At 46.8% G+C, this 27,193-nt stretch overlaps 1 protein-coding gene across 1 annotated transcript in view; it reads right to left on the reverse strand.

Moving 5' to 3' along the window:
* Bpifc (BPI fold containing family C) overlaps nt 1-20,628 on the reverse strand; it is a 32,865-nt gene extending 12,237 nt beyond the window's left edge. The window contains exons 1-11 of the mRNA XM_076853262.2: nt 20,505-20,628; nt 17,612-17,732; nt 14,356-14,484; nt 13,449-13,604; nt 13,266-13,329; nt 11,315-11,375; nt 7,230-7,321; nt 6,083-6,259; nt 5,029-5,082; nt 3,887-4,057; nt 2,886-2,953 (exon numbers count right to left, since the gene is read on the reverse strand). Coding sequence (XP_076709377.1) covers nt 2,886-2,953; nt 3,887-4,057; nt 5,029-5,082; nt 6,083-6,259; nt 7,230-7,321; nt 11,315-11,375; nt 13,266-13,329; nt 13,449-13,604; nt 14,356-14,484; nt 17,612-17,732; nt 20,505-20,628 — 1,217 coding nt within the window. The remainder of the gene's footprint in view (nt 1-2,885; nt 2,954-3,886; nt 4,058-5,028; nt 5,083-6,082; nt 6,260-7,229; nt 7,322-11,314; nt 11,376-13,265; nt 13,330-13,448; nt 13,605-14,355; nt 14,485-17,611; nt 17,733-20,504) is intronic.
* Between the last annotated feature and the right edge of the window lie 6,565 nt (nt 20,629-27,193).

Consider the following 27,193-nt stretch of genomic DNA (forward strand, 5'->3'; position numbering starts at 1 on the left):
CTTGCATAATCAAATACCTCCTTGCCCTGATTGAGACTCAAGAATAGTCATAGCCAAATTTTCTTGAGCACCAAATATACACGTTACTTGTATTAGCCCACAATCCTACAAATAACCTTCTAAAGTAGCCTTTACTCATTTATTTGATCTAATTTTAATTTTTTTGCAGACCTGGAGATTGGACTCAGGGCCTCTCCCAATCGAGGAACTCTACCATTGACCTACATTCCCAGTCCCTAAAGTAGGTTTTATTAGAGCTTCATTTCATAGAGGAGGACATGGAGACCCAGAGAGAGGAAGTCCATTTCCTGACACCACACAACTAATAAACGGCATGGCTAGAATCTGAACCCAGCCAGACTGACTCCACAGTTCATGGCCTTACTACTTGTCTAAACCTGTCACACAGGGTCTGTCTGATTTTTTGCATCAGATGTTTATGCAGCAGCCCTGAGTAGCTCCAGAAGGGACACATTGAGGCAGGGGGTGGCAGAAAGTTGTGCTGGAAACTTTATTTGGAGATCCTGTGCTCCTGGGTTCTTCTCTGTCCCACAGATCCCCGCCCACGTTACATCTTTCCTGCTGGGTCTCTCTGACATCACCCAGGGCCAAACCAGCTCATCCTGAAAGGCAGCGCTTGTGACGCCCAGGAGTGGAGGAGCCTGCTGGGGTGGCATGTGGGTGGCCTGGCCACTGCTCTTACTGCCCAAGGCCCAGGCTGGTTCAGAACAGTCTTGGAGACTTCAAAAAGGCTAGAGAGGCCCTGCCCACCTGCTGTGCTCCAAGATACTCACTGCCTGAAGGAACCACCCTTGCACTGGGCGCAGCCTGGGCTGTTCCTACCTTCTCCAGATGCTTGCTGCTTTGGTTAGCACCTGCCTGCATCCCCCCCAACCCCACCCATCACTCAGGCCCTACGCCTCTTTCCCCTGTCTTCTAAGAGATTGCCTCTCACCTTTACTCCCAGTCCAGCAGTTCAATCCCAATCCATTGCCTTTCTCCGGTGGCCTAGCTGGGATGCCTGAGCTTCTCACCCTCTGGCCTTTCCCTCCCTCCTCCTCCTGCTCTCTGGTTCACATCCTCTCACCTGGTAGAACCATTAAATCAAAGATCACCGGTCATGCCTCTGGGTTTCACCAGCCTGATCCCTTAGGATCCCATAGGTCCACCTATGTTTCTGGGGCCTGAGACACTGGCCTTCTTCCTTACTTTTTTTGAGGTGCTGAGGATCCAACGCAGGGCCTCACAAATTCTAGGTAAGTGCTCTGCTTTTGAGCTATATCCCCAGACACCTTGATTTTATTTTGAGACAGGGTCTCACTAAGTGGCTGAGGCTGGCCTCGAACTTGTGATGCTCCTGCCTCAGCCTCCGCAGTCAATGGGATTAGGTGTGCACCACTGCACTTGACTCTTAAAATACATTTTTAAAATTATATTTTACAACTGCATTGGTATAAAATAAGTATAATCAAGTTTGGAATATATTCTTTTTTAAGTTCTTATTTTAAATATATGAAAACATTTTCTTGGGTTCCTAAAGTTGGGTTCTTGGGGTGCCAGGGGCTATGCCTCTTGGGCATCATGGCAAAGTCAGCTCTGCATTGAGGGTCAGTAAATTTAAGTAAAGCCCCGTGGATTTTTTTTTTCTCTTTGGAAACCATACTTTGAAATTTTGTATTCTTTTTATTGGAAAAACGATATAATTACTCAGAATATTTTTATGCACTCCCCCAGATCTCATAATCTCATATTCTAACATGACTCTTTTCATTTGAGGGGTTCACTTCCTTTGTCAGATGTGAAGTTATTTCACACAACCCCTAACTGTGGTGCTTCTGCAGTTTTGCATTCTGTTTTTACCATTTAACATTATTTTATTTTAAAAAATATATGTATATATTTTATTTTTTTCAGTTTAGTTGGACACAATACCTTTTATTTTATTTATTTTTATGTGGTGCTGAGGCTCTAACCCAGCACCTCGAACGTGCTAGGCAAGTGCTCTACCACTGAGCCCCAGCCCAGCCCCATTAACGTTAGCTTATTGACAACATTTCCCGTGTTTCCACAGCACTCTTCCCACCCGTCAGGTTGACTTGTGGCGCTCCACTGACTTCCCCCTGTTCGTTCCTTTTCAGACTCTGCTTTTTTCTGTCTTACTGTTTCCTCTTCTTTCCATGACTTAGTCTGGGACAGCTGAGCTTTCTGTAAATTCTCTCCCCACGTCTCAATCAGAACTTCAACTATCAGGTTGATTGCACCAGAGAAAATGCACTTTGAAGACAATTTTTCCAAATGGCAATTGGCGTTCAATGACCTGCTCGCCCCCCTCCATGCGGCATCACCTGCGTTTGAGAGCCATCTGGGCCACGGGCCAAGTTCCTGTTGAATAAACTCTGTATTCTAGCAATGGGACCACATCATCAGAGTCTGAAGGTACCCTGGACACAATTCAGTCCAACTTCATTTCTTTATGGATAAGGAAACGGAGGCTCAAAGAGGTTACTAGACCCAATTGGGATCAGAGAACCAAGAAGCGATTTGAAACTTGACTCCTTAACTCTAAAAGATTTCTGCCCTTTCCTAAGACCTGACCTCTGAATGTGATGCAGGGGAACTTGTTCCTGTTGCTGCACCATAGACTGAGCACTTAGATTATAGGGTTTTTTTTTTTTTTTTTTTTTTTTACAATTATTTTGTTCCCTATTTTATCTTAGTAGTATTCTAATGGGAAGAAAAAAAGGAAAACTTCACAATGCAATTTTTAGTGACGTGCATATTCTGAAGTGATCTGAAGAATTTGTTCACACAGGATTACCTTCACCAGTTCTCTATGGTAACTTTGTTTCTGGGGTCTGTCGATGCCTTTGATCAACTGATCTTACCTTTTCAGAGACAATGAGCAGATCAATCTTTGTCCCAAAATAGCCAGGCCCACGCTGGTACTAGCAACCTGCAGACAACAAAAACGTTTGTCGCCAAGGTGAATGAATCTGTCTGGGCCACACGTTGAAGTTTCCAATAGTGGCAGCATCATCAACCAAACTTTCCCTCTTATTCAAAGAAGCGGGCAAGAAATAGCTCTGAAAATCCTGCTTTTCAGCTAAGGAAACTATAAAGATTTTTATTATTTGAGGCTCTTCTTTAAATTATTCTTTTCTTTTCTCCTAACCTCTCTCTGTGATTTTGCTTAGGTTCATTGTATCCGTTCCCTCCTATCAGACTGCACTTGGACTTCATCTGAGCAAGTGAACTTGAGTTCCACCTTAGTTGCTTTATTTTGAGGAAAGAGGAAATCCAGCTATCCATGTAACCGAGGAGTGGGAAGGGAACACAGGACGTAGAGATTGGAGAGAGATTTGATGTAGCATGGGGGAGTGACACCACCTGCTCTTAGTTCCAGAACAAGTCCTCTAGACCTCACCTGTTCTTAGTTGCTTTTAGTTGACTACAGATAATACCTCTGACATGCAGGTCTCAGGGATGAAGTTTGATGAAGTCTGAGCCAATCACCTTTCCCCATTCCTCAGCCGTAAGTATCTCCAAACCCTATCCTTGGGGAGATGCATTTTCGACTTGCTCTCTGTCTCCACATGTGGCCGCCTCATGAATAAACTCTGTCTTCCCAAACTCATTAACAGTGATTGGCATACTGTGCAGTGGGCAACTCAGTCTCACTGAGGCTGGCTTTGAAATTGGGATCCTCCTGCCTCAGCCTCCCGCGCCTCTGAGATTGCAGGCGTGCGCCACCAAGCCCGGCTTATCCTCACTCTTAATCGATGCTTCAGCCCTTTCCTCCAACCACTTAGAAGCTGCTGGTCCATGTTCCCTGGCAACAACGGGAATGGCGCCCACAGGCTGCCCTCCTGGCCCCCCCAAGACTTACAAAGTCCATGGAGACGATGGATTGGAGCGTCGAGTTCTCGGGTTGGGTGAGCATCATGATGGAGGCAGGGATGTCCAGGGTGAAGTTGCCCGGTTGCAAGTTGACCGTGGGAGGCTCCGTGGCCATGATCTGCAGCATGAAGGGCTGGGACAGGATGTAGATCTCTGCAATCTGCCCCGTTCAGGAAAGAAACAGGGACTGAGTGGGTGAAGGGAAACCGTGAATGTGGGGTGGTCTGGGAGGACTGGATTTTACACCATGCGATTAGAATAGAAGAAAGTTCTTTTGTAGTAATAAAAAATGGCACTCGAAAACCCAACAGAAATTACAGCTGACGTTCATCATCCATCCAGGGTGCCAGCTACCGTGGCAGGGGCTTTAGGTATTGTCTCCTCAGATCTTCAAAAAGCTCCCGAGGTGGGTTCAGTCTGTACCCCTGATTCATAATGGAGAAGGTGAGTTGTGGGAGGTTAGCAGATTTCTCAAGGCTCAAGCTAAAGTGTTGTGGAACTGAGATTTGAGCCTAGGTCTGTTCGACTGGAGCTTCTTTCTCTAAAGTGTCATCATCCTTGATGGCAGACCTGAGCCTGTAGGTCCCTGGTGTCCCAAACTCAGTCTGCCATAAAGGTATGCTGTTAATAGATGCTTCACTAAGGTCACACGTGCGGGCATCTACCCTTCACTCACGGATTGAGTTCTTCACTTAGGCTAATAAATAAAACTAATTATTTCAGGTTTGGTGGAACCATGTGGAAGGAACTGATTTATTTTATGAACTCACAGGCCTTTAATAGTATTTTTTAAAAAAATACTTTTTAGTTGTCAGTGGATCTTTATTTAATTGATTTCTATGTGGTACACATGCTAGGCAAGCGCTCTACCACTGAGCCACCACCTCAGCCCCCCTTTAATAGTACTTTAACCCATACTTTAATTCTACTTTTCCAGATACTGGTTAGTAAATATAGGTGGATATTTGAGTAAAAGAGAAAAAACAAACAAACAAACAACAATCTCTTAAGAACAGAAAGACAGACTCATGCTGGAATCAAAAGAAAATACAAGAACCCACAAGCCCCCCACCCCCAAGTGATCACAGTCAAAACAAGCTACGACCAGGGGCTCCAACCCAGGGCACTCACCTGGGAGAGCACGTTGCCAAGGCCCTGAGAGTTCTGGATGAAATGCTTGGAAATCTGAAACACAAGCACACCACGTCGCTGTAAGGCTTTTACCTGATGTCTTTTCAGGGCAAACATGGTGTCCCCTATAATTTTATGAATTATGAAGATAAAACGTTTAGGGTGAGCTATTGCTTTAGAGTCCAACCCCTGGGAACCTGAGGCCCAGAGAAGTAAAGTAACTCACCCAAGGTCAGACAGGGGTTACCGTCCATCTGAATAAGCTGTACTCTGTGTGTATCCTATAGGGGCACCCGTGTGGGGATATTCTGCAACAATAAGGCTTGTGTGCTCGTCTTCAGAGACGGCTGAGAAGGCATGCTCATGTAATTTACCTTCACAGGTAAACAGCCTTCAGTCCAAAGGTAGAAGTGTCTAACTTTTGGTGCAGAAAGTAGCTGTTGCTGCCACACTTACCACCTTGGACGTAAGACTTAGAACTACCTGTATAACTAAGGCACAGAGAGGAGGAGATCTAGGAGGGATGCTCAAGAAAAGGTTTTGATTGGCTGGAGGGAGTGTTCTCAGGGAAGGGAGGCACACGTGCTTGCTGCCAGCAGGAGGGCTTCTGTGGACCCAGCCCGGGAGTCCTGAGGACAACCAAGAGCTACTCAACACCTACTCTGTGCTGGGCCTTGGTCTGGGTGCTCTACATGCACTTACACCTTTTAGTGCCACCACAGGCCTGCGAGTGTGTAACTCCTTCCCAAGTAAGGACACTCTGGCACAGGGATGAGGTTGTAGGTAACACGTGGTGGAAGGCGATCTTAGCATTAGTTAAAATCAGCCCAGAACAGTGGCCAGATATCACGTAAAAACAAACGCACGGATCTGGAAACCCAACGGCCCCAACTGATCACAACATGCCTTCCATGTTCCTTCATTCAGGGTCCTGCTAGGAGCGATAGCCCCACAAGGCCCAGAAATCAAAAACTAGGACCCGAAAATCCCAGAATGTGATGCTTAGAAAAAGGCTGAACAATGGTGCCAGTCGCCATCTGCCAACTCTGCTCACCTCCTTCGTGGAGAGGGTGATGCCGAAGGCCCCGGCTGTGAAATGGGCGAAGGATGCAGATTTGAAGAAATACTCGGAGACTCCGATGTAGATCATGGAGTCCCCGCGATCCGGGAGCTCAAAAGGAACTGGAGAGAAGGGGGGGTCGACGAGGCTTTCCAGAGGGTAGAATACGCCCTGTGGGAAAGCAAAGGCCAGTTACCAGAGGAAAACTCAACTGTGCGGGACCGAGAAGGTGGGCCCTGTCACGCTCAAATATGGAACATTCCAGAAACTCGGCAGGGATGAGAAAAACAGCAAGGCCTGCTGGCCCTGGGGCCGGGACTGTTTCAAAGCTGTGCCGATTCTTGTGCACCTTTGGACGGGTCTGTCCACCTGGGGGACACAGCACAAGCTCCTGGCTGGTACTTTTCTCAGATGAAGGAAGGAGGGACAGTCAGATGGCGGGGCCACCTTGAACAGTTCCCGAGGTATCAGACCCTTGACCTTCAAAATCTGTGACTACCAGACACTTGGGAAATTGTAAAAATACTCAGAAGAGCCCAAGACTCCAAATGGCTTGAAGCACTTTGGGGCATTCCTAATGCTGCTCTCAACAGCCATCAGGTGCCATGGAACAGCATTCAGCGGATCTGAAGACTCTGAGTGAAAGGCAAGCCAAAATGCACTTTAAAGAACAAGGACATTCACCTTGAGGCAAAACTGAACATAAGCACGAGGAACGTTTTTACAGGCTCAGGGACAGCCATTTCCATGGACGTATGGCCTTGACAGAGGCCAGCAGCCCTCAGTTAAACCCACCAGCCTGAGTCATGAATAGAAGTACCAATATGTACGACCTACTCGTGTGTTAAGTTCTAAAAAATGCAGACCACCCTGCTTTCAGGCTCCTAGTCTCCCACCTACTCCCCGGGACAAAGACCTCCTGATGCTTCTCACAGAGAAGGCAGACGTATGTTGTCTGCAAACATCATTAAACCCATCAAGAAAGGGTTCAGGAGTCTTATGAAAAGGCCCAAACATGAAGGAGTCGCTAGAAAGAAAATGAAATTATTTGAAGAGCATGTTTGTATATTTTCTTCTGCATAGAATCTTTGTTCTCCAAGTATTAACAGCCAGATGAGGATTTTGAGAATCATAAGTTTACCTTCAGGTTCAGGTCAAGGCTTTGCTCAGTGATTTCTGGAGGACCAACCAGGGAAAAATCCACCAAAGTATAGTTGTCGATCTTGGTGATAACTAAGTAAGCAAAAGAGAAAAAGGAAAATTTATATTCACTAAAGCATACTGTAACACACGAATAGTGTCTAGAAAGACAGAACAATATTTTTAATTTTCTGTTTAAAATAACAGTTCCCCCCGCTTTTTTAAAAAAAATTATTTATTTATTTTTTAGTTTTCGGCAGACACAACAACTTTGTTTGTATGTGGTGCTGAGATCGAACCCGGGCTGCACACATGCCCGGCGAGCACGCTACCGCTTGAGCCACATCCCCAGCCCTCCCCCCCTTTTAATAAGTAATACATGTTTACTTTTAAAAACTCAGGGAAAGTAGAGAAATCAAAATAGGAAAGGAAAAATTTGTCCTAATGATGTTACACTAATAAAAATTAGGTAAAATTTTGGTGCACACCTGTTTAGGCACTTCCCTCGATATCTGCGTGAACATATACACAATGAAACTATAGAGTTTCATTGTTATTTTTATTTTTTTGGTACTAGGGATTGAACCCAGGGGCACTTAACCACTGAGACACATTCCCAGCATCCCCCTCCTTTTTTGTATTTTATTTAGAGATAGGGTCTTGCTAAGTTGTTGAGGCTGGCTTTGAACTCGAGATCCTCCTGCCTCAGCCTCCCAAGCCTCTGGGATTAGAGGTGTGTGCCACCATGCCCAGCTTATAGCTTTGAAAAAGAAATTAGCACAGGGGCTGGGGTTGTGGCTCAGTGGTAGAATGCTCACCTAGTGCATGCAAGGTCCCGGGTTGGATCCTCAGCACCACATAAAAATTAATAAATAAATAAACAAAGGTATTGTGTCCAACTACAAATAAATAAATAAATAAATAAATATTTTTTTAAAAAAGGAAATTAGCACAAAGACCCTTATAAATTTCAAGCCGTATATATTGGATTGAGAGACTTTCAAGTTCAATGTTAGAGTTCTATGTAGCTAGAACTTCATTTTTAAAAATAATAAACACGCATTACTATCACAATTAGAAATTTTTTCAGAGAAGTGATATCGTGAGAGAGAAGATAAAATCCATGAAGTTAAAGTAACCCAGGAAATTCTCATGCAAATGTTATTAATTGAATTGAATTATTTTTTGTATTAGCATTTTCAAAACAAAGCAGAAGGCAACGGAATCGGGGGCGACTGAGGTGGGTGAAGAAAGATTGCAGAGTCTGAGACGAACGGTAGGTGTGGCACTGCAGCCTTGGCTTAGAGAGAGCCGCCTTCCTGACCACGGTGCTCGGAGGTGTGGAGACTTCCTCTCTGTTCCAGGGGAAGTTACCTGAGCATCACATCTGCTGGGGGAGATGTGGAGCAAGAAGACATGAAGCAACTTGCTAAGGTAGGTGCACAACATTATCCAACGTCACTATGATTTTAGAAATGTGTCCTAATGTCCGATGTGGATGGATCCCACCACCACTCAGCGGATGAAGCAGGAGAGGAGAATGAGGCTCAGAGGTAGGCAGGCCAGGATGTGGGAATCCTTGGCTAGCTCCTTCTCCATTCCATCTTCTTTGCCTACTCTCCACCCCATTCACATTCTTCCATCTATCTATCCATCTATCCATTCATCAACCGTTTCCTTTTATCCGTTCACCCATTCAGTGTTTATTAACCTGGTAGGGGCTGGGTGGGCCTGGTACTGCGGACATAAAGAGGAGTCAAAATTCCTGCTCATAATCTGGGGGAGGAGACAGACATAAAACTAGGGAGTTATAATGCAATCTAGTAAGAGAGGATCCAAAACCGAGCTGAGGGTCCTAGTACCCACCTGCTCTGACGTTCTTCCTCATCTGAGTAAATGCTAATTTCATTCTTCCAGTTTTCATTTGCTTAGGCTGAAAACCCAAAGTGAGCCTCAACCAGAAGTTCCCATGACCCCCATTTGGGCTGTTAGCAAATACCACCGTCTATTTTCAAGGTATATCCAGGAGCTGAACATGTCTTCCCATCTTGGCCACCCACCCTGGGCCAGCTGCTCTGATACCAGGTAAGGGCTGCCCTGTTCTCTCCAATTCTATCCTTGTCCCCACCCAACCTTCCTGGGTATTGTTAGCACAGTAAGTCACGTCATATGGGCCTTGCTTAGAACCCTCCAGAACCTCATCTCAGACCAAGCAGACTTCGCAGTGTCTCCAGAGCCCTGAAAATTGAATCACCCTTTCCCCGTCTCTGACCTCATCACCTGCTGTTCCCCCACTCTCCCTCTGGCCCTAGTATGGCCTCCTCACTACCCCTCCAACACCCTCGGAGGAAGGCCCTGCTTCACAGCCTTTTATTTATTTATTTTTGGGGGACCGGGGATTGAACCCAGGGGCTCTTAACAACTGAGCCACATCCTCAGCCTTATTTTGTATTTTTTTAAATTTTTTTTATTTAGAGACAGGGCCTGACTGAGTTGCTTAGCGTCTTGCTTTTGCTGAGGCTGGCTTTGAACTCGTGATCCTCCTGCCTCAGCCTCCTGAGCCACTGGGATTACAGGCTTGCACCATCATGCCTGGCTGCTTCAGGGCCTTTGAGCTTGTGATTTCCTCTACCTAGAATGTTCTTTGTGCATGCTGTGGTCTGAATGTTCCTCCAAACCTAGGTTGAGACCCAATGGTCAATGTAATGATATTGGTATGTGGGGCCTTTGAGGGTTCCTTAGGCCTCCGGGCTGTGCCCTTGTGAATGGATTAGTGCCCTTTTCTCAGGAGTGGATTAGTTGCGAATGCTGCTAGATTTCCTCCCTCTGTCTCAGGCACACTCTCTTGCCTTCCGCCATGTTGTGACTCCACTTGGAGGCCTCACCCCCAGGCAGCTCCTCTATCTTGGACTGTCCAGTCTGCACCACTCTGAGGTGAATAGACTTCCACGGTTTGTCATCTTACAATCTGTGTGGTTCTGTCGCCTCCGCAGAGTCAGGGTGAAGACGATCCAGCTCTGGGGGTTACTCACTCTCTACTACCTTCAGGTTCTTCCTGCCATGCCACCTGCTCAGCAGTGCTTCCTGGCCACCCTGTCTGAAATGGAAACCCTCACCCGGCTCCTCCCTTGCTTTGTTATTCTTCTTACTACTTATCAGGGCCATAGACCAGATTTTACTTGCTTATCTTGCTTTCTGTCTGGCTCATCCCTCTAGTCCCATGAGGGTGGAGATTTCTGTCTCCCAAGTTGACGGCTATGTCCCCAGCACCAAGATCAGGGAGTGCCCAGCCAATTTCAGGTGCTCCTCCACCATCCACGGGTGAATGCATGGGACATGAATGCATGAGATACATATAAAGTGTCGTGCAAACACTTTGTGGGGTGGGGGTTGTCAAGTAAGATTTCTTGGGAAACACAGTGTCTGGGCTGAATCTTAAGGAGGAGTGAATGGGACTGAGGGCAGACAGAGGAAAGGTTTGTGATCTGCAGGGATCAGCAGGCTGCTGGTGCAGAAATGTCTATTAAAGGAAGAAATGAAGGGAGGGGAGAAAGCGCTTCTAGGCAGGGTGGACAGGCATAAGCCCAGGCCGGGAGCGAGAGAGCAGTGGGAACAGTCTGGTTGCTGGTGCAGAGAGAGGAGCAAGACAAAGCAGAGACAGGTAAGCAGAGCAGAGTCTAGCCAGCCTTCAGTCCAGGTGAAGATGTGTGGACTCTATGCTGAAGGCAGACACTGAAGGGGTTGGAACAGGGGAATAAGGTTGGAACAAGGTCAGTGTCACTCCTTTTGAAGTGGATGGATTTAATGTCAAAGCTAGAATTAGAGCTTGTGAGGGTTTAGCTCCTGGAACTGCCTCTTGTTCCCTGGAGCAACCCCCTTCTGCACGGGGAAGCTGGTTAGTAGCCCCGGGGGGACACGCTCTCTGCAGAGGGAGCATCCTGCCACATGAAGCCCTGGGACTTGAATCTGTAGGGTGGAAGGAACAGAGAGGAGTGGGCGTTCGCTGCCTTGCCAAGCAAATCTGTGAAGCAGCAGCATTTGCAGGTGGGAAGAGAATCACCCAGGAGACCCGGTTCTGAGACTCACCCTCCAGTGTGCTGAGGTTGACATTCAGCGCTTCCACCTCATTTGTGATAATGGGACACAGCTGGCCACCAAAGAAATTGGAGAAAAAAAATAAAAAGCATGTTATCATGTCGAAAGCAAGCCTTCTGGTTAGGAGACATTATATCCCTTCGGTCACTACGATTTTCCCTTAAGTTAGTTGACACCCGGGGGCTTTGAGTCCTGTCTATTTGGGCAGCACGTCATTGAGTGCTGGCTAAAGGCCATAGCAACTGGAACCTCACCCACTTAGCCTGAGGCTTTCCTCCTGTGGCAGGGGAGGGCACGTGCCCCAGTTCATGCTGCTGGTGTCACACCTGGAGAACCCGCCGCTGGAGCGACTACCTTTCCTCACTACTGGAGGCGACGTCTCCTCCCTCCACCTCTATCAGCAGCTCATGCCCTGCCTGGACAGCTGGAGCCACCTGACTACCCCCTGGGCAAGTTGGAGAGTCCAAGAGATCAGAGACCTGTTTAGGGACTGTTGTGAGACTTTTAGGAAGTGGGGCGGGGGTGAGTACCCACAGCAGGGGGCCTCAGGCCTGGGGTTGAATCCCTTGGGAAATCACTTCTGCTCTCTGACCTCGGTTTCCTCATCTGCAACATGGGGGCAACAATTATATCTACCTCATTAAGTTATAAGTAGAAATGCAAGTAATCGACATAAAATCGCCCAGCGTGGAGTAAGCTTTCAGTGAATGTTTCAGTGTTGCTACAGCCTTGAGAGGTAGGCACTCTTCCTCTGTTTACAGATGAGAGAAGCAAAAAACAGAGGGTGCCATAGCTAGACAGCTGGGGTCTAAACATTCTCTCTTTCTTTTTTTTTTTTCTTCCAGCGGCACAGAGAGGATCATCGATGCGAAGATTTATTATCTTCAAGCCACATAGAAATTCCAGGGAAGCTTAGCTGCTGGGACGTAATTCATTTATTGACCTCCTGTCAGAAGCTAAAAGACCACACCCTGTTTTTAATAGGGGAAAGGTCACCTTGGAGGTGACATCCTATTTGGCAGCCATCCCGGCCAGGTTGGGATGGAGAAGACCATGAAACTCCAGAGTCCCCTGACCAGCTCTGCAGCCTCTGGGGGGCAAACTGCTTGGTGTTTTGGAAGGTTGAGCTTCTTACTGACTTTCATTAAGCACCTACTGTCTGCTAAGCACAGACCTGAGCACTGGGGAGATGAGAGAGCCAGACCCCTTCACCCTGGTCCTTCTTCTTGGCTCCTCATCTCTGTCCCTGTCTCTCCCCAAAATATGAGAAAATGGTTCAGAAAAGGTAAGATGATTGGAAAGAGCACACAGCCAATTCCATCCTTGCCTTCCTCAAACACTGACTTCTGGCATCAGGATGGTTATAGCTTTAGGAGGCATCCTGACATTCTGTTTTCTTAATTTATTCTTACTCTATATTCTGGAAATAGTTTTTCTTCTCCCCCGTTCCTTACATATCCAGATTCTACCTAGACACCCGGCTCAGTTCATGTCCTGCATCCTCTAGTTCTTTATTTTTTTTTCCCATTTCTTAAAACTTCTTAGATTCAATCTAATCCTCTGTAATTATGTACTAAATTCAAGTCCTCATACAACTGTTGCTTCACAAGCCTAAGTTTGTTTGTTTGTTTGTTTTTTAAAATAGACAAGTTTATCACTCTCATGTTCCCCATAGATCCTAGTCCAGTGTGGGGCATGCAATAGGTACATAATAAATAAATTTCTATTGGCTGTTTGCCCACTGTAGGGTGAGAAACTGGAGAGGGGAGTAATTTCACTCATCTCCCTAGCACCTACCAGGTGGCTAGTATAGAGCAGGAACTTGAGAAGTTGTTACTGAGTTGCAAAGGATAGTGTGTGTCAAAGGGCTTTGCATACAGTAGGTACTCAGCGAGGGCTTACTGGTAGACCTGCTGCCAATGCTGTTTTACGGAAGACTTACCATTCCATTTAAATTCTTTAAAATGGGTTTCTCCATGGGTTCAGCAAAGGAGTTATACAGGACACTAGGGGGGCAAAGAAAGAAGAGCTTACTGGGGCCCACGATCCGCCAGTGGTGAACCTCCCGCAGGTGCTGAGAACCCAGCCCCGGATTAGCCATGCCCCACACTATGTTCCCACTCACCTGAGTTCCCCAGAAAATGAGACGTGGGCATGGCTGGCTTGGGCATAGCAGTCTTGGAGCTTCAGAACCGGGTGGCCAAAGTCATTTTGGGTCAGGATAATGATACCAGTAAAGTAGATTTCAGAGAGAAACAGATCAGCTCCTCCCGAGTCGTGGCTGCTCCAGGAAAAAAAAAAAAATGTAAGGTTATCCCAGTCTGGGCCAGGCACGGAGATGAATCCTGTTTCTCAGAATGTGTTACCTACAGGGACGATGTCATTTCTGTACATTCTAGAAGACTGGAGTTCTTGAGATGGGGAAAACTAGTACACAGTAGACACTCAATAAGTGGTTGTAGAATGAATGAATGTGGCATTCTGGGGCACCAACCAAGGTATTTGAATTTGACCTCTACTTTTCTGTGGGCTTTTGGTTGGAGGAGAGTGGACCTCATCTACCTACCATCCTCCGGCCTCCACGAGAGCTACGAAGCTCCTTTTCCATGGTTGTCCCTGTAGATGGGGAAAGTACCCACCCCGACCGGCTTAAGATCATGCAGTGATTTGCTAGTGGACCTAAAATGGGGTGCACATTTGTTCCTCTGACACTAAGGAGCCTCCAGTTCTTGGGAAGTCTTACATGACTTCGATCAGCTGCTCTGCACGCTCTCAATCTCTCTCTCTCTCTCTCTCTCTCTCACTCTCTCTCTCTCTCTCTCTCTCACACACACACACACACACACACACACACACACACACACACACACTGCAAGCAGGGAATTTGCTGATTCCGGTCTCACTCTGGAGAAAGATTGTTACTACTGAGAGAAGACCAACCTCACCGAGAAAATCGTGGTGAATTTATACATTTTCCCATTTTTGTTCCGTTTTGCCCCACATCAGCAGCAGGTGTTCGGTGGAATACTTACAAAAGTGGAGTCTTTATGGCCCAGTTTGTGCTGATGTTGGTCGTGCCGTGGTTGGTCAGTACTTTAATTCCCACCCCAGGCACAAAGGCTAATGAAGTATTTGGAAATGAAAAGGCGTTGATTTTTATGCTGTGAGACAAGAAACAGGAAACCGAGTTAGAGCAAAGAGAGCGTTCTCACGTCTCAGGCCACACTGGACATGCAGTTGTAGAACTGCCCACCCCCCGCCCTGGGTGACTGTCCACCCTCCTGTTTTCGGGGCAGAGTCTGGGCACCGTCTCCTGATTCCCCTCAGCCTTGGCAGGAGGCGTCCGCTCTCTAGTTGAGCAGGGGAGTGTGCAAGTTCAGAATTAAATTAGTAAATCACCAAATAACCTACTTCCTCGAGTTTCTTTGAACACAAAAGCAGGGGACTATGGTGCACATCACAGGAGGTTTGCACAGGAGTGTCGCTCCCTACTAGTCACTGAGACAATCTAAGTCATGCCCTCCTCCTGCTCCCAGTTGTCCTCTGGGTGACCAGTACCTTTCCTAGCTGAGAAGCTGATTGGAGAGAGTTGTCTCGCCCTGGGGTGACCACAGGTACCTGTGAGGCCCTGGGTTGCTTGTCATCGAGATGGCCACATGCACAAGGACAATATCGTGAACTCCCACTGAGTGAGGATTTCCCGCCGGGCGTGTGCAAGCCTGTGCCTGAGCTGGTTGTAACCCTCCCTGTGATCCTGGGAGGCAGTTGCTGATTTTTTTTTTTTTTTTTTTGCCATCTCCCGGTCACAGAGGAAAAGAAAAGCAGCTGAAGTCACACGTAAGTGGTGGAGGGGGACCTGGGACCCTCCTCAGTCTGACTTCAGACTGCTCTGAAGCCCCGGCTGGGCCACTGGAGTGTGGTGCAATGAGCTCTCAACTTGGAGCTAGTTTAGTTCTAGCCGTATGACCTTGGGCAAGGCACTTGACCTCTTTCACTTATCACTCCAGAGAAGAGCTACTCGCAGGTGGGCTGGGAAGACGTGCCGTAGGTGAGCTCATCCCAGGTGAGTTTGTCTGCATATGATTGAGCACAGGAAAAGCCCTGGCTATGAGCTAAGATTAGGAGAAACTAAAACATGAACGTGATAGCGGTACAGGATTATTTGCCATGTACCTATCTGTGCATTTTCCCCTAGCTACTCTCCACCGTCCATCCTGAGTCCCACTGTGGAAAGAGAATGGTGGAGATTTGTTTAATATAGATAGGTCTTGGAAATAGTTTCACTTGGACACACGTAGGCCTAGCCAGCTCTTCATATCTGCTGCACGGTATTCCAAGCTGTGGATGGAACATTTAAGATTTATTCCTTTGTTAGGAATAATTATTTATTATTATTTCCAGGGTTATTTCCAGGATGTCTATATTATAAATAATGCCACAGTGAACATTCTCATACACCCTGCCTTGGCCAGGAACTTCTCTAGGGAGGATGCTGAGGAGTGAAATTATCAAGTCAAAAACACATTTGTATATATAGATCGTAAATCACCTTCTAAAATGGCACCTCCCCATAGAAATAGGAGATATACATGTAATTAAAAATTTCTAGAAATCACATTTTAGAAAGAAAATAAAACAGTTGAAATTTATTTTATTATTTTAAAATTGGCTCAGGGGGATTTACATATTATGGGGGCACGGAGTAGCATTTCAATACGTGTCTACAATGTGCAATGATCAGATCAGGGTACTAAGCGTATCTGTCACCTCAGATATTTACTATTCTTTGTGTGGGAGCGTTCGAATCTTCTCTACTAGTTATTTTGAAATATCCCATTAACAGTTACCAGTCCTAGTTATCCTACTGCGCTATAGAATGTTAGAAGTTATCATTCCTATTTTAACACACTCTCATGTCTGATAACCACACTATCTCCATCCTCGGACCCCTCCTCAGATTCTCCTCAGGCTTTGGTAACCACTATTCCATTATCTACCTCTAAGAGGTAAACTTTTTAATCACACATAAAAGTGAGAATATTTGATGTTTCACTTAATGCAAAATCCTCCGGTTTCTTCTACATTTTTTTTGGATATATACCCAATAATGAGACTGCTTGGTCATACGGTAGTTCTATTTCTAGTTTTCTTAGGAATCTCCGTACTGTTTTCCATAAGGGCTGTAACACTTTACATTCTCAGCAATAGTGTTTGAGTTCCCTTTTCTCTGCATCTTCCCCAATATTTGTTACTTTTTGGCTTTTTTGGAATAGTTGTTTTAACTGCGATAGGAGGACATTGCATTGTGGATTTGATTTGCTTTTTCCTGATAATTAGTGACATTGGATATTTTTTCCCTCAACTTCACTAACACTTGATAGTATATGATTCTTTCTGTATTTTTCTGCTGTGGCATTATCATTATAATTAAATAATTAGCTTAACTAAGGAAGTTGTGAATACATATTTAATGTCCATCTCTCCTGCTGGACATCAAGGGTAAGAGATGTATCTGTATTGTTCACTATATTATTCCCAGTGCCTCAACCAAAGCCTGGTATTTAGTAAGTGCTCAGTAAATACTGTTGAATGACTGACTTTCTAATTGACTAGGAACTTTCCCTAGATCACCATCTTTCTTCCCCACAAAGAAACCTCTTAGTTTTATAGAAGGTCATTGTTGACAGCAGGGAAATGATTCCCTCAAAGAGTTGGAATAGAGGGAATTTTCTTTGGATTGGAAAGGTGTTTGGGCAATCTGTGATTCAGTCACAGAGAACTTCTTATAAAAGCCTGACCCCACCCCCACACCTTTAAGATTCAGTTCACGATTGGCAAAGGCATCTTCTCCCTGTGCCGCCTTTGGGGATCTTGTCAGCAACTATGAAAGAGGTTGCAGTGTTTTCTGAACATCCATTTCTCCCCTTTCCCTAAACTCCCCTGAATTTGTTGGAGATGGCAAAGTTGTCTGGTTGGAAAACTAATTTTCCTCTCTCTCTTGCTGGTATGTTTATCTGTTGTTCATAGGCACGATCTTATTAGGGTAGAGTTTCAGAAAGAACTCACTAAAAGAGACACTGACTGAACTTTTAAGGGTCCTTTTACCCTTTCTGCTTCCTCCTTCCAGCTGCATAAAACATGGATTTGATGGCTGGAACTGCAGTGGCCATGTTGGGCCATGAAGCAAACTTGAGAATGGAAATCAGAGATAAGGATGGCAGAACAGAAAAAGACAAGGAAACTGAATCTTTTTACACGAAAGACAAAGTGCTCTTGTCCCCTACTTACTTTGAAAAATTGTAGTCTACATACTCAATCTTCAGAAATTCAAGAGACTCAGAACCATTTAAATCCGGGAGGTTCTTTTCCTTTATCATATCCTCAATCATCTCCAGCCCAGCTTGAACAGCTGTGAAGGAAACAAGAAAGTGTTGATAATGATGTAATGATATTAGCCACATAAATGCAATTTATTGAGTAGGAAATGCTCTTAGGTGAGAACTCAGTGGCTCTACAAAGTGTGTATTGTTGTTTATGCTTTACAGATGGAAACACTGGTCCTCAGAGAAGCAAAGGAACTGGCCCAAGACCACGGAGCTAACATCACGAGGAATCTCTATCATGTGGCCGGGGCTGACCTTGGATAAAAGACAGTGAGCTGCAATCAAAGAGCTCAAATATTCAACAGGGGACATTGCTGTCATCACCTGGCACATCCTACAGAGGGGGAAGCTGTTCCCAGGGGACTTAATTCTTGATCAAATCATATAGCTAAGAACGAGGGGGTGGGGAGACAGTAGTCAAAAATCTGAGCAGTTTTGCTCCAGAATCTGTGTGCTGTAGTCAGTTCCAGAAAGTTCCTTCTCGTTCTTCTTTCTTTCCAGATTCTTTAAACTCAAGGACTTGGGTCCTGAGGGCCACCGTCCACAGGCAACTCTAGAATGACCTGAAATCCTAATGAGAGACGGTGGGCGGGGGGGTTGCGTGTGCAAATGTGCCTCAGGTTTTTCCAGAGACAAGGACCCACGTTTTCACTGGGTCCCCCACAGGAAGGATCCCAAGGCTCAGGAAAGGTTAATGACCTCTGCTTTAGTTTCACCCTGGGAGTCACCATTGGCTTTTCCTATGGGAGCACCCGGAATGCATTTCTCTGAGCTCATGGGGGAAGAGCACTCTCCCACATTAAAGAGCTTGAGAGAAGCCACCTTCATAGTTAACGAAGAAAGAACTTTCACATGTCTTTATTACTGCATCATAGTCATACACACGGCGGGGTTCACCCAGACGTGGTCGTAGGGGCACGGGATGGAATTTGCTCCCTTTCATTCCCTGGAACTTCCTCTTTCTCTCCTTCTCCTTAGGACGAGTTTCTATCCACATTGTCACTCACATATAAATTGGGCAGGATGAATCAATTTTGGGTGGCCCTGGGGGCTAGTGACCACTCCTAGTGGCCAAGGAGTCTCTCCCAAATTCCCAAAGCAACCCAGGGACGTGTGTCTCCTTATCCTAGTTTCACATAGGAGGCAGCTGAGGCTCAGAGAAGTCCACCGACTTGCTGGTGAGTCCACAGTCAGCGAAGGAACGGTTCCTCTAGGACTTGGAGCACTCAGGAACAGAGAACCGAGGGCAGGTTTCAGATCGGGCAGAGCAGAGCTGCAATGGTTTGGATCCAGATGTCCCCAAAAGCTGCTGTGTTGAAGGCTTGGTCCCCACTTGACTCAGGGGCACTCGACCACTGAGACACACCCACAGCCCTATTTTGTATTTTATTTACAGACAGGGTCTCACCGAGTTGCTTAGTGCCTCGCTTTTGCTGAGGCTGGCTTTGAACTTGTGGTCCTCCTGTCTCAGTTTCCCAAGCTGCTGGGATTACAGGCAGGTGCCGCTGCGCCCGGCTTGTTCTTTCTTTCTCTCTTTCTTTCCTTTTTGATATTCTTAGTTGTAGATGGACATAATACCTTTATTTTGTTTATTTAGCTTTTATATGGTGCTGGGAATCGAACCCAGTGCCTCATGTGTGCTAGGCACTCTACCACTGAGCCCCGACCCCAGGCCTACACACATGTTCTCAGTATGTACTTTTGTACACATCATCATTCACACAAAATTGTGCAAGACGGATCAACTCAGATTCCCTGTGTCCATGAGCTACTGGGAAAAGACAAAGAGTTTCTCCCCAATTGACTCTTTCTTTCCTCCTTCTTCCCCCTTCTTTCTTTCTTCAATCCCTCGTTGATTTCTTTTGCATTATCACTGGAGAGGAATTTCTTGGTTAGATGTAGGTATTTTCAGGCTAGTTGTCGGATTAACTACTTCAGTTCAAGAGTACCAGGAAGCTGAGCATGGTAGCACATGCCTATATCCCACCAACTTGGGAGGCTGAAGCAGGAGGATTGCAAATTCAAGGCCAGCCTCATCAACTTAGAGAGGCCCTAAGCAACTTAAAGAGATTTAAGCTCCCCACCCCCGGCCCCCCGCAACACCCCTCTTCAATCCTTGGCGCGCACGCGCGCACACACACACACACACACACACACACACACACACAAAGAGTTCCAGGAGAGCTCTGTCAAACTATCCAGCTAATCTCAGGAAAAATTGCCCACAGGAGAAATATAGGTCCATATACTTTGATTTTGCAGTCCCCTTCCTTGGTACAATCTGCTCCCACCTCAGTTTAGCCCAAAGAAAAACCACGTTCTAACATTTCTCTTCTCCCTATTAGGCACAAACAGCCTCTAAATCAGGGCCTTTTAACCTTTCAGAGTCTCCGACTCCTTTGCATATCAAATAAACACAACAGAGTCTCTATCAAGAAGCACAGAATCATCGCCCACATTAAATTTTGCACTTGGTTGGAGAAGACTCCAAGTCCCCCTTTGAAGTCAGACATTTTCTAAAGCTCGATGGAGTGGCTTTTACTCTCACATTTCCTTCCTCTCTCCTGTAGAGCATTTACTCAGCACCCCGAGGTATCCCTGCGTGGGAAGGCGAGGTGGGAGCCTGTGTGTGGGTGTGCCTTCCAGGGGGTGAGCACTTAGCTTCCATATAAGGGACGAGATCACCCCAAAGGGGGGCCTGTTGCAGTCCCCAGACAGTCCAAGCCATGAGCTGCTGGGCGTGGGTCCTAGACTCCACGGGGCAGGGCTAAGGCCAGCTGCTGAAAGGGTCAACTCACCATAGTCCAGTGCCCGCTGAGTGACCCTCGCCTTGATGCCGGGGTACATGGTCTGAGAGGAGGAGATGTAGAGACTCCACAGGAGGAAGCATCCCCAGAGGACCGGCACTGCCTTCATTCGCATCTGCAATGAACCGACATTTATGGCTCCTTTAATATCCTGGACTCGCTCCTGGGTCAGTCCCACCCAGCATCGCTAGCCCTCCTCATTTTCATGACTTATTTCCAGAACTTCTTTCATCCGTCATGTGTCCATCAGCCCATTCATGCTTCCACGTGACCATTTATTGAGCACATCAGAATGTGTTGTAGATATTGAGGTGACCAACATGTGGCCCCTGACCTCTGTTTCCCACAGACTAGGGAGTGAGACATTCATGTGAACACACACACACACACACACACACACACACACATACACACACAATCATAATATGATACAACACAATAGCCTTACAGTAAACTCAATGTTTGGGATGTGCCCTGGAACGGACACTGGGTGGGGTGGGGGAAGGGATTCTTGGAAGCTTTAGAACAAACAAGTTGGTAGATTAAAAAGATGGGTCTTCGTGGCTGTGAGGCAATCCCTCATGTGCTTAGAGACCCTTGCCAAGTCCCCTTTGCCTGCTAGACTGGGCTTCAGCTCTTAGCTTGGTGGTCAAGACTTTTCACAGGTGACTACGTAGTCACTGTGCCTCCTCTTCCAAGTGGTAGCGTTCCAAAGCAGGCCACTCTGGGCTATTTGCTCTTCCTTGGTTTACTAAGTTCTCTCACGCTTGGGGACACCGTGTTCAACGCTCCCAACAGCAACACACACGCATGTCTACATCTTGCACCCCACCACCTGAATCAGGCACCCACATTCTGCCTGGCGAAGGCATCCTCCAGACTCAGCTCCAACGTCCTCCTCTGTGAGAACGCCCCTCACCGTGTCACGTCCCTCTGGGCTCAGCACACTCTCCTCTGGGCCTCGGCCACATTTGCATGACGCGGAAACACATACTGGACACATGATGCTATCTGACTCCAGGGGCACCCCCACCCCCTGGTTCCAACCAATATCACTTCGCGTGGGTATTCGCCATGGCCTCCTTGCTGGTCACCCGGCTCCAGCCTTTGTCCCTTTCTGGGTTTTCGCCCCACCACAGCCAACGCAGGCTTTTATAACAAAAGTCAGATGGCGTCCACCCACTGCGAAAGCCCTTTGGTGCCTCCCTTCCTACTCTGTAAAAGCCAGAACGCTTCCCCCTGCCCCTTCCTTGATTCATTGTTCTCTGGCATAGTGCACGGTTACTCCTTTGTTTTCCCTACGGAAACCTTTGGTCTTCACAGGGAAGGACTTCAGCACCCCGGACAGCGACTGGCACACAGTAGGTGACATACTGACTGAGTGGATGAGTGCATTCACGGCTCCTTCATGAGGCTGCGAGTTGGGTCACGTGCGCCTGATGGGTTTCTACTGGACTCAGGACAGTCCTTGACTTTCGTATGTGTTGCCCTGTATGGGGATGGTCTTTCTCCTGTCTGTCTCTCCTCCGAGGGGCTCTGTTTTCCTTTTGTAACTCCAGAGTTGAGCACCATGCTTGGCTCCTACTAGACAGACAGATGAGTCTTTAAATAAACACCCTGTCCAAGGAGAGGGATGGCGTCTATTCAGCCTTATGTCTCTCGTGCTTAGCGTGTGGGTCAATCTACGCCTGTTGAATCAATGCCACCCGATTTTCTTGCCAGAAGAAGCGCAGGTGCCCACAGCGACAGGGTTGTAGATTTCTTTTATGGGCAGCGGAGTGAGTGTTGGCTCACAGACCTTGATTCTGGTCTCGGGGTTTCCCATCTGGGTGATCTGTCCCTGCTGCACTCACACATGCCAAAGACCCACAGGTGACGGTGCCACTGAGTTCACACACACCCGTGAAACACACTGAGGAAGGGCCTGGAGGAGGTGCTCAGGAAGAGGAAGCCCTGAGAGCCACGTGTTCAGGCAGAGGGAGGGGAGTGGCCTGGTGGCCAGGTGAGGGTTAGGAGAGGGCCCAGGAGGTTGGACGTTGGATCATGCGGGGACTGGCAAAGTCTTGGAGGAGTGGCCAGGGTAGCTGGGAGCACCGGTTAGTGACTCTTTACTATCAGAGGCTGAGGCTTTTCAGTATTTTAAGCAGGTTTGGCCTTCTGTGTCCGTGGGTGTTTCTACACTGCAGGGTAAACTGGTCTGGCTCTGCAGGGCCATCTACAGAAAGGAGTGGTGGCAGGGCTGGGGGGGTCCTGAGGACGGGCCGGGAGCAGCAACCCCAGGGGACGCCCACAGGAGTGGGAATGAGAGCATGGGAGGGAGAGGAGGGGCTCTGGCCAGGCAACGAGCCATCTGAGGGTTGGAGGAGAGATGAGGAGTGGGCAGGTAGGTGCTGTCCACACCGCCCACGCTCAGAATGGAGGCTGCTCCAGGGCCTGTGTGGGAACTTCCTTGATCCTTTATTGTACTGTAGGGCCAAGGGGTCCTGGAGAGGAGGAGGTCAGGTCGACAAGAGTGGCTCCATGGGAGGGAGGGGGACAGTCCAGGCACTCAGGTTGGTGGCTGTTTGCCTATTGGTATGGAACCATTTCCACATTTAAACTAATGGTGAGGCCACATGGATGTGTGGACACAGTAATATCACTAGAAGAGAGAGAACTGTAAGTGGCAGTGTCTTTTTTTTATCAAAGAGCAAACTATTTTCATAGCAGTGCAAAGAAATAGGAAAAAAACGTTAGACCAAAAAGTCGATGCCCCCTAGACTGGGTGAAACGAAGGAGCAGAACTTCAGTAAATATTTGCTGACTGGCTTAAGAGATTCCAGCTAACTAAGGAAAGTTCTGGAAAAGGTTGGGGAAAAAAATTATACACGATGTTTTGATTTTTCCACATCCACAGTGGAAAAGCCAACTAAACCAAAGCCGAGATAATACCCACTAATGGAACAACAGCCCAGATCATAAATTTGTATATCTTTACCATTTACAAAACTCACAAGGTAGACGTCATTTCTTGCCCCTATTTTAGACATACGGACCTGGAGACTTATAAAGTCCAAACGACTCATCCCAAGACCCCACAAGTACCCGAGAATAAAAATCTTCTGGTTCCCAATTCTAGTGTTTATGAATTGTTTTCCCATAGGAATGACTTGATAAATGCTAGGTTTTCTATTTTCTTCTGGGAATTTTAAATAGGAGTCGCTCAATGCCAGCTTTAAAGTGGAAAAAATTCAGTAAGCATCTGGAAATTTCTAAGCATCAGACCGCATTTCTGTGTTTTCCTGGGCATGGATAGTGTTTAAAATTCCCTTCTGGCAGTAAAACCTGTTTTTCTTTCCTGGGCAAAAGACGTTTCTGAAGTGATATTTTTGGATGGAGATTCAGGAACGGAAAGCTGTCTATAGAAAAACATATATTTTCCCCTCTAGAAATTTTATGAGTGAAGGAAAGGGATGGATTGGACATTAACTTTCAGTTGATTTGTTTGGTCAGGATGATAATTTGTGGGCAGGGGAGGGCAGGAAGCCTGTCAAGCAAGGTGGTGACTCCTAAAGGTTAAGTAATTTGGCTGGCAAGTAAGGGCAGGGTGCGTTGCTTGTTAGAAGAGAAGATCCAAGATGACTTAGGAGCCCTCCCGGCAGCTGAGGAACTGCTTCTTTCCAAGATTCAAATCCTCAGTAGTTAAGAGTCCCGTGCCAACATGCAGCTGGAAGAGCTCCCCTAGATGAAACGGTTCTTGTCTGAGCCACTGGTGACCAGGAATAAGAAAACACCAGCACGGTGTAGAACATTCCCGAGACTCACAGCTGGGCTTACCACTACGGCTCGTTGGCAAGAGCTTTGACAGATCTGGAAAACTTTGAGTAAGGGAGCGAGGAGTGAGTGAAATGTAGCCTTCAAAAGCAGAGGCACACGTTGAAAATTAAGTTATAATATCCTAGAAGGATATTCCAACATACGTTGGTTAAGACAGAATGAGTGCAGAAGTCTCCACCCACAGGGATGGAATGTGGGCAGCACTGGGGACTGTCTCAAGGATTCCGCCCTCACTCACATCTGGTTTTATAGCAAGATCTTCAATGACAAAGGACCCTGAAAAGTCCCTGTGAGTCTCTTCCCCCCCCCCCCCCCCCCCCCGACCCCGAGGTGAACACCGACAGGTTCAACTCTTCAGGCCAGTGAGAGGACAGTTTTGCTCTGGCAAGATCCAGGTCACTGACGCAGTTTAAGGCCCGGCTCCAAAGCACAGATCCTAACAGCTCCTGAGCCCTAACCACCCCGACGGAGAAATGAGGTCGAGTTTTTCTGCCCCTGTGCTGGGTTCCTCCCTGAAGTCCAGAACATTGAGCGACCCTCTTAACTTTGCTCCACCAGGCGAAACTAAATAGATAGTCTAAGCCTTAGTCTGGTCCAGTTTCCATTAAACCTTTTGCCTAGGAAGACAACCAAGTGGACATGAGTGACATAAAATGAGTAAAACACCGAAAAGCCTAGGCAGAGGGTAGTAGTAGCTCAGGACTTTCTACAGCTGACTTTTCAAAGGTTCTACCAGATCTGAGACACCCCAGCGAGAGACCCCTGTTCCGAGATAGGTGCTGGCAGAGACCTGAAGTTTGTTGATTCTTACCTCAAGTACAGGAAGTGTCCAGAGCTGGGGAGCACCTTCGCTGCCCTCTGCCTTTGAAGTGGATGTGTTCTCCAGCCCTAACTCAGCTGCCGGATCTCGGGGATAATTAAGTCTGAATCACTGCCCTGGTGGCTTCTTTCAAAATGTGACACGGGATTGCTTCACTACAATTACCCAATGGCATGAATGAACACTACTGTCTCTACCAAGGTGAACAGCCAATACCACCTAGGCGATAGTTACCAGCTGGAAACACACACACACACACAGACACACACACACACAGACACACACACACACACACACACACACACACACCCCACTTGTGAAATTGTTTCCACAACTTCATCAAAATGACTAAGTCAAGACTCCTGATGTATTGAAAAAGGTGTAAATCACATTGAATTGGAAGAGGAGGAGGACATTTCCTTTATGTGATAAGAAGCCAGTCTACCCAGGTCAGGGTGCCTCGCCGGGTGTTGGTTCTCCTGCCACAGAGAGTCCTTGGGTGGATCATCAGATTCAGTCCACCTGACAACCAGGCTGACCTAGTTGGCACCTGTATTGTTGTGGGCAGGACCACAGGTGCCTCTCGGAGTGTCTGCTGCTGTTTAGAATGTTTGTTAGTGACTTCCTGTCCTGGGGTTTCTTGGATCTAGTCAGAGCGGGGCACCAACTGTTAGGTAGCCTGATACCTTTGGGTTTAAAACCCCACCCCCCTCCATCCCTCACCTTTTGGTCAATGCATTTTATTTTATTTTTCGTCAATGCCTCTTAGATGGCCAGGGACCCGGTTACATGGTGTGTCCAGGTCTTTATTTGCAGTCTTCTTAGTGAGATAAGGGGATTAATTGCCCCAGTTTTCCCAGGATGCCGGATTTGCAATACAGGACAGTTTTGGGGCAAGTCAGGAAGTTTAGTCCCTGCAGTAAGAAGAACAGGCACTTTCCTGGGCACTGTCCCTACCTCTGACAGAGGGTCAGGTTTCTCATCTGAAGTACCTCAAGCTATGTTTACCCATGTAACCTGAGTTTTCTCAGGGGTAAAGTGGGGATAGAAACAGGATCTACAGTGATAGGCTCTGAGGAAGAGAAACACTGATAATTTATGAGATCATGCCATAACGCCATTAAGTGCCATAGTATTTTATTTTTATGTGGCCGTATCAGTGGTACGAGCCTGTAGAGCGTGTCCTCGTAGAATCGTTTACTGTCAGTCATCATACATCAATTCATTCACTCAATCAACAAACATTTATTGAGGGCCTACTGTGTGAAAAGTCCTCTTTAGAAAAAAAGGTAAAAAGATCTTTTGGGTATAGTCCGAGAAGAGGAATAGCTGGGTTGAATGGTGGTTCCATTCCCAGCTTTTCAAGGAATCTCCATACTGCTTTCCAAATTGGCTGCACCAATTTGCAGTCCCACCAGCAGTGTATGAGTGAGCCTTTTTCCCCCTGCACTTGTTGTTGTTTGACTTCATCATGGCTGCCACTCTGACTGGAGTGAGATGGTATCTTAGAGTAGTTTTAATTTGCATTTCTTTGATTGCTAGAGATGATGAGCATTTTTTTCGTATATTTGTTGATTGATTGTATATCCTCTTCTGAAAAGGGTCTGTGCATCAATGTTTACAGCAGCACAATTCACAATAGCTAGACTGTGGAGCCAACCTAGATGCCCTTCAATGGATAAATGGATAAAAAATGTGGCATATATACACAATGGAATATTACTCAGCACTAAAAATAAGATCATGGCATTTGCAGGGAAATGGATGGCAATAGAGCAGATTATGCTAAGTGAAGTTAGCCAATCCCTAAAAAACAAATGCTGAATGTCTCCTCTGATATGAGGGGTGGGTAACTCAAAATGGGAAAGAGAGGAAGAGCATGGAAAGAAGATAACCTCTACATAGGGAAGAGGGGTGGTAGGGAAAGGGAGAGAGAAAGGGAATTGCATGGATGGTGGAAGGAGACCTTCATCGTTATACAAAATACATGTATGAAGATGTGAGGGGAAAAAAAAGAATAGTGTTACCCTAGATCGGGTAGAGG

The sequence above is a fragment of the Callospermophilus lateralis genome, chromosome 4 (assembly GCF_048772815.1).
Source record: "Callospermophilus lateralis isolate mCalLat2 chromosome 4, mCalLat2.hap1, whole genome shotgun sequence".
Classification (NCBI taxonomy): domain Eukaryota; kingdom Metazoa; phylum Chordata; class Mammalia; order Rodentia; family Sciuridae; genus Callospermophilus; species Callospermophilus lateralis.